Source organism: Leptopilina heterotoma, unplaced genomic scaffold (genome assembly GCF_015476425.1).
Source record: "Leptopilina heterotoma isolate Lh14 unplaced genomic scaffold, ASM1547642v1 Lhet_51, whole genome shotgun sequence".
Lineage (NCBI taxonomy): Eukaryota > Metazoa > Arthropoda > Insecta > Hymenoptera > Figitidae > Leptopilina > Leptopilina heterotoma.
Genome location: NW_025111110.1, coordinates 1,324,517 through 1,346,135, shown reverse-complemented (window position 1 = coordinate 1,346,135; position 21,619 = coordinate 1,324,517). Strand labels below are relative to the sequence as shown.

Genomic DNA, 21,619 nt, shown 5'->3' with positions numbered 1-21,619 from the left:
ATCCATAAGTAGAGTTACAGTTTATTTATTATTTTTGTATTTTAATAATTGAATTGTCGTATAATTTTTTTATAAGAATTGATTTAAAAAAAAATTTACGTTGAAATTTTAGAAAACATTTCAACAATTCAAGAATTTGCAGTTCTAAATTTTAGAAATAATTAAATTTCAAAAGGTTTTGCATTAAAAGTATTTTGAAATTTTAATTCCTGATGGACAAATAAATAAACTATAAGTATTCAAGTATTTTTTAAACAAAATTAATGAAATTTGAAAAATTTTATTTAGAAATTCTGAAAAATGAGTTTTTAAAAAAAATCATAATTAAAGTTTTTTAAAAATAGTTAAATTACCGAAATAATTTTTAAAAAATTGGAAAAATAGGAAATTCTCTCAAATTTTATTAAAATAAATTTTATATTTCAAAGAATTTTAATTTCTCACTTTAAAAAATTATTTTTAAACATTTATTGTATTTTTTGAAGAATTGTAACTTTAAATTTGAAAGATAATTAAATTTTACAAAAAGCTTTTTATTTAAATTATTAAATTATCGTTGAATTCTAACAAGAATTGATTTAAAAAAAGAACTATGTTAAAATTTTGAAAAAGAAATTAAATATTAGAAGCGTTATAACAGAAATTTAAAAAGATTTTTAAATTTATTGTTCGAAAATTTTAATTGCTGTAAAAGTACCTATAATAATATTTAAATGTTTATTTAAAAAAATTAAAAATATATTTTTGTCGTTTAAAAGTTATTAAATTTGTGAATAATTAATTTAGAAATTCTAAAAAATATTTGACTTTTAAAAAAATACGATTTTAATTTTTAGAAATAATTAAAATTCAAAAAATTTCATATTGGAAATTATTGGAAATTTCAATTACAATAAATAACAATAAGTTTTTAAATATTTTTTTTTTTTATAAAAATTATTGAACTTTTGAATAGTTTAATGTTGAAATTCTAGAAAAATTAGGTTTTTGAAAAATTGTAAATAAAATCTTCTTGAAGATAAATGAATTTCCGAAAATAATTCTAAAAATTGAAAATTGTTTCTAATAAACAATTTTACAGGAATTGCTCGAAAAGAGTAATTATTCTTAAAAATTACCTTCAATTCCTCGAAAAAATCAATTATTTTCAAAAATGTTTTTTAATTCTTTGGAAGAATTCAATTATTTACAAAAATATTAGAATTTTTCACAAAAATTCAATTATTTTCAAATTGTTTAATAAAATTGTTCGAAAGAAATTAATTTTTTTTAAATATAATTTTAATTAATTTTTTTTTTAAATAATTGAATTATTCTTTTAGATTTTAATATAATTCTTGCCAAGAATTCAAGTATTTACATAAATAATTCTGCGAAAGAATTCAATTATTAAAAATAAATGACAAAATTATGCCCGAAAATTCAATTACTTTGAGGCATTTTAGTAAAATTCATTGCAAAATTTAATTATTTTCATAAATAACAATAATCATCACAAGAATTCAATTATTTTTAAAAGTAATGAATTTTTTCATAGAACTATTTTTTTCAATTCTCTGAATATATTTGAATTCTTTCGAGAAAATTCATTAAAAAATGAAAAATAATTGAATTGGTTCGAAGAAATTTATAAAAAATTGGTAAGTAATGAAAATTCCTGTGAAACTTTTATTAAAATTTTGTTTAAATAATTGAATTCTTTTGGATAATTATATTAAAATAGTAGATATTAAAAATATTTGAAGTGAGGAAAATTTTTAAAAATAATTGAAATTTTGTCAAGAAAGAAAGAAATTGCAATTGTAATTTTTAGAAATAATTAAAATTCAACAAATTTTCTTTTGGAAATTATTTGAAATTTCAATTACAATAAATAACAATAAGTTTAAAAATTTTTTTTCTTTTTGAGAAAAATTATTGAACTTTTAAATAATTTAATGTTGAAATTCTAGAAAAGTTAGGTTTTTGAAAAATTGCAAATAAAATCTTTTTGAAGATAATTGAATTTCCGAAAATAATTCTAAAAATTGAAACAATTAAAAGTTTTGTCAAATTTTGTCATTGAAATAAATTTTATGTTTGAAAGAATTTTATTTAATTTTTTTAAAAATTTTGTTGTAAATTGTAATATAATCGTATTTTTGAAGAATTATATTTGGAAAAATTAGTTATTGTTTAAAAATAAACAATAGTTTATTTTCTGAAAAATAGGTAGTACTTATTTCAAAAAGTCATCTATATTTTTAATTTTATTATTTTACACTATGTTTTATCATTTTTCATCCATAATTCAATGCCATTCTGCTATTTTTATTGCATTAGAAAATAATGTAAAAACTAAATTACAAAATGCAAAATTCAAATAAATTGGAAAAAGAAAGAATCCAATTGCATTAACATGATAACAAGTTATGTAAAACTTAATAAAAAAAAAAAGAAGAGGAATTATTTCAAACTCATTGTCTTCCCCTTGTTAAACTTGTTTCTAATTATTTTTCAAATCATTTTCTTTCGCCTTGTTAAAGAAGACTGGTTTTTTAATTATTTGTGTGTACTATTATAAAAGGGTCGTGTTTTACACCACAAGAATCTTGTACGCTTGAATTATGCGGGAGGAACGTGTTCTCGTCCCTTTTTTTATAATTTTTATCTTCTCGTTTTATGTATTTTTTCTCTTCTCTCTTTCTTTTTTTTTGCTTCTCGTTGCGTGCAAAGTCTCTGTCAGTTTTCTTTTTACACAACGATGCGTCAAGGGAAGAATAGAAGTTTTTCTTTCCGATCGTTGAGTATAATAGAGCGTGGAGAATCGCTAACTCATCTAACGGTTACGATTCGAGATCAATATTCATGTCTATTTTCTGAATCTCATTGAACTACTACTACCAACAACACCACCACCACCGCCTTAAAAAAAAGAGGAATTGAAGAAAAAAAAAATTATTCGCTGTCTATTTATATGAAAAAAAATTAGGATAACAATAAAATTCAATTTTCCTTGAGGGAATTTTTATATGTAGTACTCTCTCTTTCTCTCTTAATAGAGAGAGAGAGAGAGAGAGAGAGAGAGAGAGAAAATTAATTTCATACTCGTTTCTTTGTGTGACAGTTTTTATGTAAAAAATAGGAAATTCCATTTTTTTTCTGTTTAGTATATAATATAATCTATCATCTATAATTATAGGTATAGATAAAGAGGTAACTATGGTATACATATGATCTAGAAGAAATTTCTCAATTTGAAAAGTGAAAGCTTGGGAATTTTCAATGTGTAAACGCGCTATATTGTTCAGTCCTTCATAACTTCCTTTTATGAAGTGATACATTTTATTCAGAATCCAATAACAAAAAAAAAAAGAGAAAAAAAAATTGGGTCGGTTGTTTGTATTTTACGATTTTCCCTGCATGTCACAAGTTTATCAGTAAATAGTCATCTTGAAATTATTCTAATTAACAAAATTGAAAAAGATAATCGTTTCTTTTTTAATTTATTGGAGAATTTTTTTTTTAGAATTTCCACTACTTTTAATTCGCTAATACTAGAAAACAGAAAACTATTCTCAAAAATTATAATCAAAATCTTTAAAACTATTCAAATATTTTCAAAAAAATATTCGAAATTCAATTATTTTCAAAAAATATTTTCAATTCAATTATTTTCAAAAAATATTCTCAATTCAATTATTTTCAAAAAATATTCGAAATTCAATTATTTTAAAATATCAAGTATTTTCATAGAATTTCACAAAAGAATTCAATTATTTAAAAAAAAAATTGATAAAATACATCAAAAATTCAATTATTTTCAAAAATAATAAAATTTCCACAGGAAGTCAATTAATTTCAGAATATAGCATTTTCAAAAAAAATTTCGAATAACTCAATTGTTTAACAAAATTTAACAAAATTTTTATACAATTCTTTACAATAATTCAATTACTTTCACTAATAATAACATTTTTCATGGAAATTCAAGTTTGAAAAAAAATTTTTTGTTAATTTTCTAAGCAAGAATTCAATTATTTTCATAAATAATAAAACACTTCAGAAGTATTTCAATTATTTTTAATATTATTTTAAATTAATTAATTGAAAAATTCAATTATTTCCACTTATAAAGTTTCTTACAAAACTTCAATTATCTAAAATAAAAAGTTTCATAATATTTATTATATTTCGAAAAACATACATATTTAAAATAATGTTTATAAAATTCTTATGAAGAATTCAATTATTTTCAAAAATAACAAACATTTTTCACAGAAATTAAATTCTTTTTAAATTCTTTTTAAATTTTTCGCAATAATTCAATTATTTGCATGAATAATAAAAAATTCTTCTCAAAAATTAAATTATTTTTGAAAAATTTTAATAAATTTTTCTTCATAAAATTCAATTGCTTTCAAAAATTTTAATTAAAATATTAAAGAAACTGCATTATTTTGAAAAAATTCAATTAAATTCTTCAAAAGAATTTAATTAGGATTTTAATAAAATTCTTCAAAGGAATTAAATTATTCTCTTCAAATTTTTTGACAAGATTCTTTGCAAACATTCAATTATTTTCAATAAAATTTCGCGAAAGAATTTAATTTTTTTTTCTTAATTCGCTATAAAAATTTTTCGAAGGAATTCAATTACTTTTATAAATAGTTAAACTCTTTGCTGGAATTCAATTATTTTAAAAACAGTTTTAATTGAGTTCCTCAGAAGAATTTAATTTTTAATAAAATTTTTTTTTGTTTGGAATAAATTCAATTATATTCTAAAATCTTTAATAAATCCTTCGAAATAATTCAATTATTTTTATAAATAGTAAAATTCTTGGCAAGAATTCAATTATTCTCAAATAATTGAATAAAATTGTTCGAAAGAAATCAATTTTTTTAAATACAATTTTAATTAATTTTTTTTTTTTTTGGAAATAATTCAATTATTTTTTTTAGATTTTAATATAATTCTTGCCAAGAATTCAATTATTTACATAAATAATTTTGCAAAAGAATTTAATTATTAAAGATAAATAACAAAATTATTCCCGAAAATTCAATTATTTTGAGGTATTTTAATAAAATTCTTTGCAAAATTTAATTATTTTCATAAATAACAATATTTATCACAAGAATTAAATTATTTTTAAAAGTAATAAATTTCTTCTTGGAAATGCAATTATTTATAAAAAATGTCCAATAAAATCGTTCGCAAGAATTCAATTATTTTTATAAATAATAAAATGCTTTTTACGAATTCAATTATTTTCAAAAGTTTTTTATTAAAATACCACACAGACATTAAATTATTGTCAAAAATTTTAATAGAATTCTTTGTAAAATTTTATTATTTTTAAAAACTTATCCCAATTCAATGATTTTCAGTATTTACTATTTTCATAAATTTTCAAAACAGAATTCAATTATTTACAAATTTTTTTGTAAAAATCTTCGTAAAAATTCAATTCTTTTCATGAATAATAAAAATTTCTCAGTAAATTACAATGAAATTTCATAATAATTTTAAGATGAGAAAATAATTGAATTCTTGCAGCAAATTTTATTAAATTTTTTTTTAAAGAATTGAATTCTTGGGAAGAATTTTATTAAAATTGACAAACATTTTTGCCAATAATTGTATTCCTAGGAAGAATGTTATATTTTACGAAAATAATTGTATTCCAGGCCTGTTGTATTCTATGATCAATTTTATTATAATTTTTCAAATTTATATAAAGCATTTTATTAAAAATTTTTTTAAATAATTGAATTCTCAAGAAAAATTGTATTATTTATGAAAATAATTGATTTATTGCAAAGAAATTTATTCCAATTTTTTTAATAATTGAATTGGTTCGAAGAAATTTATTAAAAATTTGTTAAGTAATGAAATTCCTGTGAAAATTTTATTAAAATTTTGTTTAAAATTGAATTCTTTTGGATAATTATATTAAAATAGTAGATATTAAGAATAATTGAAATGAGAAAAATTTTTAAAAACAAAAAAGACTCAAAAATTCAGAATTTTTTTTATAAATTTTAAAAACTTAATTTTTTCCAGTACTTTTAATAAAAATCCCTGACTTTTCCCTGAATTCCCTAACCTGTGACAACCCTGTTTATATCACTGACATAATAATAATTAACTTTATTATAATAATAAAAATAAAATTTTATAATAAAAAAATATCCGGAATATATTTTAGCAAAAGAATTCAAGAAATATTTTCAATAAAGATTGAAAAGTTATTTCATTTGATTATTAATTTGCTTTTGGTTAAAAAATAAAAAATTTCCGTAGCTTTCACCGCACGTACATATTATAGTGTTAAATGTTCAATCATCATAATAATGAAAATTCTCTTTATCAATCTTGTGGACAAATTTTCTATACAGCTAATGGAGCGGAAAGACATAAATATTTCTGAAAATGATGTGGAAATATTAAAAAGAATATAACGAAAGTTGGCCATTTTCCACGCAAGAGTGAATCTGGATCATCAAGAAGAACTTGTCGATTTGTATATAACTATATAATATAGAAAATATATAAAACTCCTTTTCTTTTTCAAATAGCTCCACTATAGGTAGTCATCAATATCAAATGTATAAAGTTAATTCTCCATAAAGATGGCAATTCGAAACAATATCATTTAAATTAATCGAGACTCTGGGGAGTTTCACTATTCACTATCGTAACTGTAGAATCTCACGATTCGGTGATTAACTTAATTAAATGAGTAGTCCACCATCGTGAGTAATATTATGCTATACACTATCGATATTGCGTGTTGGCGTTTCATGTGTGACACATAATAATAAAATTACCTCACATTTGCACTTTATCTCTCTCTCTCTCTCCCTCTATATTTATTAAAAAAAGACTATTCATTAAATCAAGAAAATTAAGAATTACTGTACTGGCAATATTTTCTTGATTGCAATTATTCTTTATGAAAGAATAAATTACGGAAAAAAGAAATTAATTATGAAAAGATATTATAATGGTAGATCAGGCGGCAAATTGGGTTAATAATAAGATAATTTTCATATTTCAGAGAAATGAGAATTGACCTGAAAAGTATTTTTCTTTTCTTTTATCTGTGAGGTACTTATGTACTTGAAGGAGGAAGTAGCTTTTATTTACTTTTTACTCTCGAGCATTTTACATTTCCGTTTATACACATAAGCCGCAGGAATAATAGAGTTAATTGGACAAATCAGTAAAGAAGGGTTGTAATTTTTATGTTAAAGTAGACGAAAACTTTCATAAAAGACCGTTTCATTTTTGTTTCTTCTTCTTCTTTTTTACAATGAGAGCAATTTGTTTTTTCCTAAAGATTTTTAAAAATATTTTTTTTAATATATAGGTTTAATTTTGAAAGATGAAAAATATAATGCAAAGAAAAATTATTTTTTTTTATTACTACAGGGTTGCCACAGTTATTAAAAATAATGGATTTATAGAAGAATTTTAGTAAACACTAAAAAAATGGAATTTTGGAGAAGTTAAAAATGATTGCAGAAATTCAATTATGTTAAAAAATATTAATTATCTTTAGGTATAAATAATAAAATTCTTTTTAGAAATTCAATTTTATTTTCAAAAATTTTAATAAAATTCTTGGCAAAATTTCAATTATTTTTTTAAAAATTTCCTCAATTCAATGATTTTAAATATCTACTATTTTAATAAAGTTTTGCAAAATAATTCAATTATTTAAAAAAAAATTTTAATAAAATTTTACGCAAAAATTTAATTATTCTCATAAATAATAAATATTTCACAGAAATTCAATTACTTACAAATTTTTTATAAATTTCTTCGCAATAATTAAATTATTATAAATATTCAAATTTTTTTTACAAGGATTTAATTATTTTTCATACAATTTTAATCGAGTTCGTCGAAAAATGTAATTATTCTTAAAAATTTTATTAAAAATCGTCAGAAGAATGAAATTGTTAATAAAATTTTTTTAATAAAATTCTTTATTAGAATTCAATTTTGAGAAAGATTCAATTATTCAATAAATTATTTATTTTTGTATTTAAATAGTTGAATTCTCGTAGAATTTTCTAATAAAAATTAGTTTATACAATTTAAATTATAAATACCGTTTATACATTTAAATAAATAAATAAATAAATTTTTAGATAATAATAATTAAATATTAAAAGCATTGTAACGTGGATTTTTAGAAATAATAGAATTTTGTAGAGGTTTCAAATTAAAATCTTTGAAAATATGAATTTTTCATAATTTTAATTGTTAATTTTATAGAATTAATTTTTTTGAAGAATTTTAATTTTAATTCCTATTTAAATTTTGTTAAATTTTTTAATATATATTTAACTAGTTATTAAAAATAATGGATTTATAGAAGAATTTTAGTTAAAAACACAAAAAAAAAAATTTAATTTTGGAGAAGTTTCAAATGATTGGAGAAATTCAACAATTTTCAAAAGTAATAAAATTCTACCCAAACGTTTAATTATTATTTTCATAAAATGTCATAAATAATAAACATTTCACAGAAATTCAATTCTTTACTAATTTTTTATAAATTTCTTTGCTTGCAAAGGATTTAAGAAAAATCAAATTTAGAATTTTTGTATAAAAAATTTAAATTTACCTAAATAAAAATTTATTTAAAAAGATTATCAATTATTTTTACAAATTTAAAAAAAATTCTTTGCAAAGTTCAATTATTTTTATAAATAACAATATTCATCACAAGAATTTAATTATTTTCAAAAGTAATACAATTCTTAGAAAAAAATTCAATTATTTTTACAAATTTTAACGAATATCTCGTCAAGAATTCAATTATCTTTATAAATAGCAAAATTTTTCGCCAAAAATTCAATTATTTTCAAAAATTTAAATAAAATTTTTTGCAAAATTTCAATTATTTTCAAAAACGTTTTTTGTATTTCAATGATTTTGAATATTTACTATTTTCATAAAATTTATTAAAGAATTTAATTATTGACAAAAATTTTTGATAAAATTCTACGATAATATTCAATTATTTTCATAAATAATAAAATTTCATTTAGGAATTCAATTATTTTCATCGCAGGATTTTAAATACTTTTAATACAATTTTTAATAAATTCTTCGAAAAATGCAAGTATTCTTAAAAATTTTATTAAAACTTGACGAAAGAATTCAAATTTAAGAAAAATTCAATAAAATTATTCAATAAAATAATAAAATTCGTTACGATGATTCAATTATTTTCATAAATAACTTTTAATTCAAATCAAAAAATCAATTATTTTAAAAAATTTTTAAGTAAATCCTGCAAAAGAATTCAATTATCTTGTTAAACAACGAAATTTTCCTCATAAAATCAATTATTTTAAGGAATTTTAATAAAATTCTTTTCCAAAATTCAATTATTTTCATAAATATCAAAAATCACAGGAATTCAAATTTTTTTGAAAAGTAATAAAATACTTGCAGAAATTAAATTATTTAGAAATTTTTTTTTTAAATTCTCGTCAATAATTAGATTTTAATAAACATTCTATTATTGAATAAATTATTTATTTTTGTATTTAAATAATTGAATTCTTGCAGAACTTTCTTAAAAAATTGATTTAAAAATTAATTTCGCTTAAAATTTTAGATAATATTTGAATATTAAATGTATTATAGCATGGATTTGTAGAAATAATTGAATTTTGAAAAGGTTTCAAATTCAAATCTTTGAAAATGTAAATTTTTCGTTCTTTTAAATAGTAATTGATTTAAAGAAGAATTGTAGTTAAAAATTGTAAAAAATAATTGAATTTAAATAATGAAAAAAATTTCGAAGAAGTGAGGAGTAACATTATTTTTATAAAAAATAATAATTTATTTTTATTTAAAATTTTTTCCTAGTCAATTAACTATATGAAAAAATGTTTATTAACTGACGGATCAATTTTCAATAAATAAATAAGAAACAATGAATGTATCTAATTTTATTCATTAAATAAAAATTTGTAAACCGATTTTTTCTAATGAACTTTAATTGACCTTGTTGGTTAATGTGAAAAGGGACGATAAAGTATAAGAAAAAAGAACCTGATTACCTTTAAGCATAGGACAAGTTCTCACAGTCGTTTTCTAAAGAGGGTTCTCTCAAAAAAAAAAAGTTAAAAAAAAAATTTGAAAAAAAGAGGTGGGGGGGGACCAGAAAGTGCCAGGCACACCATGCAATTTCGTCTCACCTCCTGAACCCAAGCCTGTTGGCTGATTGGTGCATCCGGTGCGATTGCCGCCCTTCCGGCACTTCTTTGCTTGTACTCGTGAAGAATTGGGATTTTCGAGTTCTTGTCTCCTGATGAAAGAACAACTTCACGTTCAATCTGTGAGCACAAAATAAAAATAATGTTAATTAAATAAATTGCCTTTTTGTCTTTTTTTATATTGAGACTTTTTCTACTCTCTAGAGAAATAAATATTTTACAAAACTATTTTATTTTTCGGTTAATTTTATTTTTTACGATTTTTTATTTATAATTATTAATTCAATTCCTGGAATATTCTTGGAATATTTCTAGTCTATTAAAAGTGGAATATTTTTATTGTAATCCAACTTATTTGGGAATATTTTTACTTTTTTTTTGGTGGAGTATTCTTCCGATATTCTAATGGAATACTTTTATAATTTTTTTCAAATATTCCAAAAATATTAATGGAATATTAATCGAAAATAATCCTAAAATACGAGTGCAATATTTCTAGAGAACATTTTTAAAATATAAATGTAATACTTCTAAAAAATATTTGTAAAATATGAATGAAATATTTCCGAAAAATATTCCAAAAATACGAGTGGAATATTTCTAAAAAAATGTATTTCAAAAAAATTGTTCCCAGAATATTGCAAAAAATATTTCTTGTCACATATTCCTTACAATGGATACTTAAAATTTTTTTCCTGAATAATAAAATGCGTCCATTCATTGTCATAAGAGTGCGAGAAAAATCTTTTCATTAAAATTTTCTCTCAACTTTTCTTCGGCTTTTTCTTTCTTTTCTTGATAACTCTTTCTCTCTCTCCCTAATTTTTCGGTTTCTCGCGTGAATGAATCATCTTTTCTCCCCTACAGTGCTCTCACTTTTTTTATTTCAATTTCTCGAAAGTGTAAAAAAAAAAAAAAATGAAAAAAAGTTGCGCTAACAGAGAAGTGCACTTTGGTGAAATCTTTGGTAACAGTTCATTGTACGCGTGTTACATGCACTCTGGGAATATTCTCATGGGGTTTCTATGTGTACCGTTTACCGGAAATGTGTTTGGTACATCACTTTTCCTCTAGGAATCGTCGTCGCGTTAATATACTATACAACCAACAGTTCAACAACTGACTCTCTACATGTATTTATATATATAAATATAGGTATATAGACAAAGCCAATAATGACATGTGTATTAGTAAAAGCAATACGTCTATTGTTACAACTGACTTACATCTATACTTACATCTACTTACATCTACACTTGGTGATAATTTGTTCTTTTATCATTAAACTTATAGAGAGAGATTAAAAAGCAACAAAAGAAAATCAGCTTTAAATCTTATTGACTCTCACGTTCCAGATTTTTATTCAGCACCTTATTGTAAAATTTATACTAAGTCTCCCCCTCAATGGGAGGGGGTGGCAAATTACGTTGTGTGTAGAGAAAATATTTATTCATATCGAGTTCGCGTAATGATTTATTTCACACGTTGTGTTTCTAATTATCCTCTTTCATGTTCAGGAAAGAAAGTTTTCAGAGTTATTAAATTTTCTTGTGCAGTTTTTCGTTCGAAAAGGCGAATTTTGTACGAATTGAGAATTTTGCTCGAATGGATATACTAATTAGGATGAATAACGGATAATTGTGTTCTCATATTGAAAATTGCATCTAAATTCAATAATTATTGGTATTTTTATATCGCTATTTGATTTCTCAACAATATTACCCTTTTTTCTTACTATATTTAAAAAAAATATTTGAAACATATTTTAAACATATTAATATTAATTTAATTACGTTTATAAACATACGAATATTTTTAATATTATTATTAGGTATAATTAACACTATAGCAACACTTCGCGCGGCTAAATTCTTGCTGCTTTTTTTTAAAATAAAATTAGCAATTTTTCAAATAATAGAATTTAAAAATTTTCTAATTTAAATTTTTGTTGAAAACAATAAAAAAAATCAATTTTGGAGAAATTACAAATAATTGCAGAAATTCAATTATTTAAAAAAAAAATAAAATTATTCTTATAAAATTCAACTATGTTCAAAATTTGAAAAAAATTTCTTGTCCCAATTTCAAATATTTTCAAAAATTTTACTTATTTTAATGATTTTCAATATCTACTATTTTGAAAAAATTTCCCAAAAAGAATTCAAGAATTTAAAAAAAATTTTTAATAAAATTTATGCAAACATTTAATTACAATAATAAAATTTTTTTAAAGAATTCAGTTATTTTTTTATAAAAAATAATTTAAAATTCTAGAAAATAATAATGAAATTAAAATGATGAAAATAATTTTGATGAAGTTACAATAACAATATTTTTATAATATAAAATAATAATTTTATCTCTCGGTCATCTTTAATTATTAGAAAACATGAAGAAATCGATCCAAAAATAAGATTAAAAATAGGAATTGTGCAAATATTTTTCTTCTTTTTTTAAAACAAAATAATAATTTTGTTAAGAAAATTGTGATTCATAAACAAAAATAATGCAAAATAAATAATTTTTCTATTTTTTAATCACAGTTGTTTAACAATTTTCTAATTTTGTTTAGAAGTAAAAAACAAAAATCTGCATAATTTCAATTTGACAAAACATAATATTTAACAAAATTTTAGTCTTTTAATGAAAAGAAGTGAAAGAAATTTTGATGATTTCTATTTGTCATTATAATTTAGAATTAATTATAAAATAAAACTAATTAAAACATTAATTAATAATAATAAAGTACATGTTCCGGTAATCTGTTCCCAATTTTGAAGTTAGTTGTTGCTTGCTTCTTTGTGTTTTAACTATTTTACAATTTTTCTTTTCAAATATTTTTAATTTTAAAATTAATGTATTGAAAATTACAGAATGGTTGCAAAGAATTTCAACAAAAAATTATTATTTTTTGTTATAATAATTATTAATAATAATTATTATAAATAATAATTATTATTATTATTTAGAAAAATAACTGAATCTTCGCGAAAATTTTTTTAAAATCCTAATTAAATTCTTTTGAAGAATTTCTTTGAATTTTTTGTTAAACTCATGGAGTTTCTTTAATAATTTTAATTGAAAATTTTGAAAGCAATTGAATTTTATGAAGAAAAATTCATTTGCATTTTTCAAAAATAATTTAATTTCTGAAAAGAATTTTATTATTTATGCAAATAATTGAATTATTGCGAAAAATTTTATTAAAATGTTTAAAAAGAATAGAATTTTACGTTAATATTTGAAAATTTTAATTCATTCGAGGAATTCTATTAAAATTGTTTTGAAAAGAATTGAATTTCTGCAAAGGATTTTATTATTTACAAAAATAATTGAATTATTGCGAAAAATTTTACTATTTATAAAAATAATTGAAATTTTTCGAAGAATTTATTAAAATTTTAAAAAATAATTAAATTGTTGTGAAAAATTTTATAGAAATATTAAAAAATAATGAAATTATTTTGAGAAATTCAATTAAAGTTTTTTCGAAAATAATTGAATTTCTTTAAAGAATTTTATTATTTCTTGATAATAATAATTGAAGTCTTTCAATTTTTTTGACGAATATATTTAAAAATTGCATTGAAAGTAATTCAATTTTTATATAGATTTTTTGTAAAACTATTTTGAGAATAATTGAATTATTCTTAGAAAATTTTTAATTCTTGTTGAAATTGAATTTTATGGAAATATTTGAAAATAATTAAATTCTTTCGTGTAATTTTATTTAAATTTGATTTAAAATAATTTAATTCCTACAAAGAATTTTTGTATTTATAAAAATAGTTGAGTTGTTTCGAATAATTTATTAAAATTTTAGGAAATAATTGAAATTTTATGGAAATATTTAAAAATATTTGAATTCGTCCGAGAAATTCAATTAAAATTGTTTTGAAAATAATTGAATTCCTGCCAAGAATTTTACTATTTATATAAAATTAATTGAATTCTTGTGAAGAATTTTACTGTTTATAAAAATAATTGAATTTTTTCAAAGGATTTATTAAAATTTTAGAAAACAATTGAATTTTTTCGAAATGTGCTAAAATTTTTTTAAAAAATTGAATTTTTCCGAGGAATTTAATTAAAATTCTTTTCAAAATCATTGAATTTTGTAAATATTTTACTATTACAAAAAAATAATTGAATTGTTTAAAAGGATTTATTAAAATTTTAGAAAATAATGGATTTCTTTCGTGAAATTTGATATTAAAATTTTTGAAAATACGAACAGTAATAATTAATTTTGTACTCAATAAGTGATTTTTTTAAATTTTGATTATGAAATTATTTAAAAAATTAATATTTAAAAATAAAAAATTTTGCTTGTAATAATATAATATACAATCAATTTAGTTAATTTTAATCTAGTTCTGTACTAGAAAATAGTAATTGACCTTTACTTTTTTTTCATTGGAAATAGGATTTCACTAAGGACCCCAAAAAAATGTTATATTGATTTTAAATTTATGCCGTTTCAGTTTTTTAATTAAATTGAGTATTAAAATAAAGAAATTATAATATAAAAAAATTCTGTTCAAATAAAAAAAAAATTTTTTAATTTTTTATTTTGTATTGAAAAGCTAAAATTTCTTGAATTAAAAATTAAAATTGCTTTAAACAAGAAAAAATGTTAAAAAAACTATTCAGAAACTATTCGAAAACCATTCTAACTTTTCGATAAATTTATTTTTCGATAAAATAAATACTATAGTTCTATTTTATATTTTAATATTTATCAATTTAGTTTAATACTAAACTATAGGTAATAGAGATCAATTTAATCAAGTCGAGAGATAAAGAGATTTTGTTTTTTGCATTTTTTTCAATAGCGTTGTTACACTTTTTCCATCTCCAAATCAAATATACAGATTCCTGTCAATTTTTCTCTCTCTTTTTTTTCGAAAAATCTTTTTTCCCCGAATGAATTGAAAATTAGAGAAGAATATTTATTTTTAAAAAGAATGTAAAAAAAAAAAATAAAATAAAAAATAGAAAAGAAGCTTACCGGAAATTTGCTACTGTGAGTTTGGAGATTGGCTGCTTGTTGAGCCTGATTTGAACTCTGCTCGTCGCCATATAAAGGTGGCATCCTGTATTCCGGTGCAGGAGTTTGTACGGAATTACGAGCGAGCGTATCCTCCCCCGATTGACCGGAAGTCACCTTAGGGTACGACGCTTCCACTATCGTCTGTTGTGACTGTTGAAAATTTTGATTCTTCTGATTATTCGACACCGGTTTCGGTGGTGGCACCGGCTTATAATATTCCTCCTCATCTGAAATCAAATGAAAAAGAAGAAAAAAAATTTTAATTTCCACATAAATTAAAGCTCATAATTCAGAATCTTATTTTCATAATCGTAATGAAAAAATTTCCTATCTTGATTCTTCAAACACGCCTTCTCATTTTTATTCATATTTTTATCACTTCGAAGCTAATATTTGTATATACTGCGGTTCTGTTTTTCAATTATAGGATTCATTTAGGGTTCAAGAAATAAGATAAACTGTCATCTAAAAATTTGAGAATTCAAAGAATTCAAAGAATTAAAATCAATTAATTCATTAATTAGAGTTAAATTAATTAAATACTTGATTTTATTGTATTATAAAAATAATTTGGTAAAAAAAATTTTTTTTACAGAAAAAAAAACAGTTTTGCATAAAGATCAGCCGAATATGTTTCGTATTTTAAGGAAAATTTATACATAGATTTTGCGACGTGCATAAAAGTTGTGCCAACTTTAATTGAAGTTCGTTGCTCAATAAAAGATGTAAAACATTGAGAGGCAATATGCAAATGAAATTTTCATCCCGAACTTTAATTGAATTTGTGTACGGTTCGTAGTGGTGGTGCTTCGTTGACATTTTGTGATTGGACCTATTGTTGAAATTGATGCTGTCAAAAGATTTTTTTCCCATTTTGTCTCTAATTTTCCTATTTTATCCGCGCAGTTAAAGAAATTTTTTCCTGCATTTCAAACATGAATAATAATTGACATATTTAATGACGAATTCACATTAATGAAATTAGATTTTTTTTTCGTAATTTGACATATTATTTTGAACGAAGAAGAAAAATATTTTTATGATTTTATAATTTATATTTAATATTTTAAATAATGTTGATAAATAATTTTAATAAACCATAATTTGGATTTAATTATTTTAATAATAATAAATTTAATTTCAACTAAGAAACGTAAAGTAATAAATAAAATTCCTAAAATTTAGCAGAATTTTTAAAAGACAAAATTTTAAATTTTTCTCTAAGTAGGAAAAAATCATCAAAGTCGAGTACGACAGCTAGTGCATAATGTATAGTAAAAAGAATGATGAATTATAAAATTTTCACCACAGCTGCATATCACAAGTTGCGAAAGTCGCGTACATAAACCTGATTTTCTATTACAAATTTGTAACGCATCTTGTACATATACACAATTTATTTGTTTATGTGTGTGTGTGTGTGTGTCTCTGTGCAGATTGTATAGAGAGCTGCTGGGCAGTCAATGTGACAATTCAGATCCATGCAACTTTCTTAACATTGAAGAGAGACAAGGTCAATCTTGTTAACGTGATTCCTTCCCGTGACAGTTTTATTTTCTCTTTTATTATTTATTACACTATATATACATATGCACTCTTGCCTGTAAATATAATTGATGGATAAACTTTCAAAGAAGAGAAAAAAATCAAATTTTATGTTTTCGTTTTCTTTTTGTACAAAATAAAATTTTTCTCTCTGTTTTTTTCTTCAAGAATTTTTTTTATTTGGGATTTTTTTAACGGGCAAAAAAACTTCATGTGGAACAATGACAAATTTTACTATATTCTTTCTATACTCTCTAAATTTGTTTACTAAATTGAATTTAATTATTTGAATTAGTGACTTACTTTTTGTTTTTGAATTTGTAAATTTTACTAATAAATTAGTAGAAATTACTAAAATTTGATTAATTAACAGCATGTGACTGTTACAGAAATCAATGTTAATTTTTTCGACCACTTTTCTCTTAAAATATTAAATAAATTAAGCTAGTTTTTTGTGAATAACTCTAAAATATAATAAAGAAGAGCAGTGATGTGCAAAAGTTTTAATTATTCTAAAATAAATTATAAAAAAATACTTTGAAATCGGAAAAGACGAGAAATTGATTAAAAGTGATTTTGAGAAGTGATAATTTTAAAGTTATTTTTTAATAAATAATTTTTAAAATATTAAAACTTTTTCACATCACTGCCCTTCTTTATGATATTTTAGAGTTATTCACAAAAAAATAGCTTAATTTATTTAATATTTTAAGAGAAAAGTGGTCGAAAAAATTAACATTGAATTCTGTAACAATCACATGCTGTTAATAATTACTAATTCAGGGTTGCCACAAAAATTTAATTTTGTTTTTCCCTGATTTCCAGACAAAATTTTAACTTTTTCTCTGACCAGAAAAAAATATTCTAATTCATTCAAAAAATTTTGCCGAGAATATTAATAAAATTTTTGACAACAATTTAATTCTTGAGAAGATTTTCGCTGACTATTTATAAAAAGGTAATTCAATTCTTAACGGAAATTTTTTAAAAATTTTGAAAATAATTTAATTTTCAGAAAGTATTTTATTAGTTTTTAAAAGAATTGAATTCTTATGATTAATTTTGATATTTATCGAAATAATTGAATTTTGGAATAGATTTTTATTAAAATTTCTTAAAATAATTGATTTTATGTGGAAAACTTTGTTGTTCATCAAGATAATTGAATTCTTCTGCAGAATTAGTTAAAAATTTTTGGAAATAATTAATTTCCTGTGACGAATGAAAATGTTATTTATGAAAATAATTGAATTATTGTAACTAATTTTATTATTTTATTAAATAATTGAAATTTTCTTAAATTTGAATTCTTCGAAATTATTTTTATCATTTAAATTCAATTATTATTTTCTACAATTTTTAACTAAAATTCTTCTTTAAATCAATTATTATTTAAAAAAAACGAAAAATTTAGATTTCCAAAGATTTGAATATGAAACCTTTTCAAAATTCAATTATTTCTACAAGTCAATGCTATAATGCTTTTAATATTAAATTATTATCTAAAATTTTAACCGAAATTCATTTTTAACTCAATTTTTATTGGAAAATTCTACGAGAATTCAATTATTTAAATACAAAAATAAATAATTTATTCAATAATAGAATGTTTATTAAAATTTAACTATTGACGAGAATTTAAAAAAAATTTTTTAAATAATTTAATGTCTGCAAAGTATTTTATTACTTTTCAAAAGAATTGAATTCTTGTGATTTTTTATATTTATGAAAATAATTGAATTTTGTAAAAGAATTTTATTAAAATTCTTTAAAAATAATTGATTTTATGTGGAAAACTTTGTTGTTTATCAAGATAATTGAATTCTTTTCCAAAATTTACTTCAAAATTTTTGAAAATAATTAATTTCCTGTGACGAATGAAAATTTATTTATGAAAATAATCGAATTGTTGCAACAAATTTTATTATTTTATTAAATAGTGGAATGTTTCTTAAATTTAAATTCTTTCGTCAAGTTTTAATAACATTTTTAAGAATACATAATTGCATTTTTCGAGGAAATTATTTAAAATTGATCAAAAATTCAATTATTCTTATAAATAATCAAATTCTTTAAAGGAATTTAATTATTTTTAATATGATTTTAATAACATTTTCGAAAGAATTTAATTATTTTAAAAAAATATATATAATTCTTTGCAAAAATTGAATTATTTTAAAATTTATTAAAAATTTATGAAAATAATTGAATTCATTGGAAAATTTTATTAAAATTGTATTGAAAATAATTAAATTACTGCGAAGAATTTGATTATTTATGAGAAGAATTGAATTTTTGAGAAAAATATTATTAAGATTTTTGACAATATTTTAATTCTTTAGAAGATTTTTATTATTTATAAAAATAATGAAATCATTGCAACGAATTTTATTATATCATTGAATAATGGAATGTTTCTTAAATTTGAATTGATTTTGAATTCCTAAATGAAATTTTATCATTTATGAAAATAATTGAATGTTTACGTAGAATTGTATGTCAAAAATTTTGTTCAATAATTAAATTATTTGATAAATTTTATGAAAATAGTAAATATTGAAAATCACTGAATTGCGAAGAACTTTTGAAAATAATTGAAATTTTGCAAAGAATTTTATTTAAATTTTTGAAAATAATTGAATTCTTAGCGAAAAATTTTGCTATTTATAAAGAAAATTGAATTCTTGACGAGATATTCGTTCAAATTTTTAAAAATAATTGAATTTGTTCGAAGAATTTTATTACTTTTGAAAATAATTGAATTCTTGCAATGAATATTGTTATTTATGATATTATTGGAGATTTTTTAAAAATTATTTCGTAAATTCTAGCCACCAATTTTATAGTAGAAATTTTTCTTTAAAAATTGTTTTAAAGATTTTCTCCACCAATTTCATAGTATTTGAGATTTTTATTCAAAAAATTGTATTAAAGATTTTATCCACAAATTTTATGTATTGTTTTTGAGAAAGTAAACTACAATTTAGTGTTCGATTTTTGACTAGGTGAACGGTCGAGCATGAGAGAAAAAAAATACTATATCCTGTGTCGATACTTTTGGCTCCAGTTTCGTAGATTGATGGTATCGTTTGACAAGAAATTTGAGATTTTATTGATGCACACATGTCTTTGACATGACTTGAGCTAGTATTTACTAAAGCTACTTAAAATGGATTATATTATTTAAATTAATTGTATATCATTATTATAGTTTGGGATGAGGGATAATTAATGCCAGCTGGTATTTATTGGAAACATTTATGTTCATTAAAGTTAATATTTAATCGAGCTTTTGTTCATTGAAGCTTCTGTTTATCGAAATTAAATTATGGCAACTAATGTTTACTGACTGTATAAATAATTTATTAAATATTTCGTTTATATTGATTCCTTTATTTACTAAAACTTTTATTTATTGAAACTTTTGTTTATTGAAACATTTAACAGAAAAACATTTTTAGAAAAAATCTAAAAACATTCTAAATAACATTTTTCTAAAATTAGAGTTAATATTAATTAATGATTATTATATTTTTCCATTGAAACAAACAATTAATTTGTAATTAGTCAATTAAAAAATCGTCAATGAAATAAAAAAAGAAAATTCTCAATTTTTACCTTGATTCTGATTAAGTTTCCTCAATCTGTTTTCCTGTTTGACTTTGCGAACAGTAGTAGCCATTGCGTGTTGGCTGACCATTTTCTGAAGAGATTTTTCTATTATTTTTTTTTTCTTTTTTTAATGAAGATATAACTTTCAGTGATGAATTTTCTCTCTTATTCTTAAGAGACTATTTTTTGTTCACAATTTTTAATGTTCCTTTATACTTCACTATTTTTTTCTCCTTCTTTTTCAGTTCACTACTTTTCTCATTTTTTTCCTAGTTTAATTTAATTTCTTCTAAATTCAATTTATCGCAACAAGAATATTTAATTTCTCTTTAGTTTCATATTGTCCAAAACAAAAAAAAACTGGAAAAAAGGTAAAAATCTCATATATAATACCGGAAATATAAAAATTCTTTTATAGGTTTTTATATACGGTATTTGTATTATAAAAGTCTCAAGATTCTTATATTGTATACACGTGTGTGAAGGTAGAGAACATGATTCTACATTTTTCTCTGAGTCATATATACCTATACATCGCTTCACTTCTCACCCACTTTGTTCATCACATTTCAAATCACTGTTTCTTTTTTCCCCATTTTCCACGCACTGGTATTTTTCATTACGTCAAAGAAAAAAATATATTTTTTTTTCTCCTATTTATCACATTTTCATCAAAACCCCAACTTTCACTGATTTCATCACTGAATTTATAATTAAATCACTTTCTAATTTAATTTTTTGATTTATTTCCTAAAGCAATCTTCGATTGTTTTTCGAATTTTTTCCACGTGTTCAAAAAAAAATGTTTTTATCTTATTCAAATTTTTAATTAATTTGCATTGAATATTTATTTATTATTTCTGAGTTTTTAATTTTTCTATTCACTTGTCATTTTTATGTTTAGTACTATTTTTTTAATTTACTATTTCTGTATTTTTTACTTTTCTGTTCACTTATTATTTCTGTGTTTTTTTATTTTTCTATTCACTTGTCATTTTTGTATTTAGTATTGTTTTATTTATTTATTATTTCTGTATTTTTTTATTTTTCTATTCACTTGTCATTTTTGTATTTAGTATTTTTTCATTCATTTACTATTTCTGTATTTTTTACTTTTATGTTCGCTTATTGTTTTTTGTGTTTCGCTTTTTTATTTATTTATAACTTCTGTACTTGTTTA

General features: G+C 20.7%; 1 protein-coding gene across 5 annotated transcripts in view; it reads right to left on the bottom strand.

Moving 5' to 3' along the window:
• The window catches only part of LOC122507743, a 77,643-nt gene that overhangs the window by 18,000 nt on the left and 38,024 nt on the right, over window positions 1-21,619 (bottom strand). For 4 of the 5 annotated variants that reach the window (XM_043620606.1, XM_043620609.1, XM_043620608.1 and 1 more), the window contains exons 1-3: window positions 20,446-21,268; window positions 15,241-15,509; window positions 10,212-10,349 (exon numbers count right to left, since the gene is read on the bottom strand). In XM_043620606.1, coding sequence (XP_043476541.1) covers window positions 10,212-10,349; window positions 15,241-15,509; window positions 20,446-20,527 — 489 coding nt within the window. In that variant the 5' untranslated portion in view covers window positions 20,528-21,268. Of the gene's footprint in view, window positions 1-10,211; window positions 10,350-15,240; window positions 15,510-20,445; window positions 21,269-21,619 lie in introns of those variants that run through there. The other variant, XM_043620610.1, reaches the window with a different exon arrangement.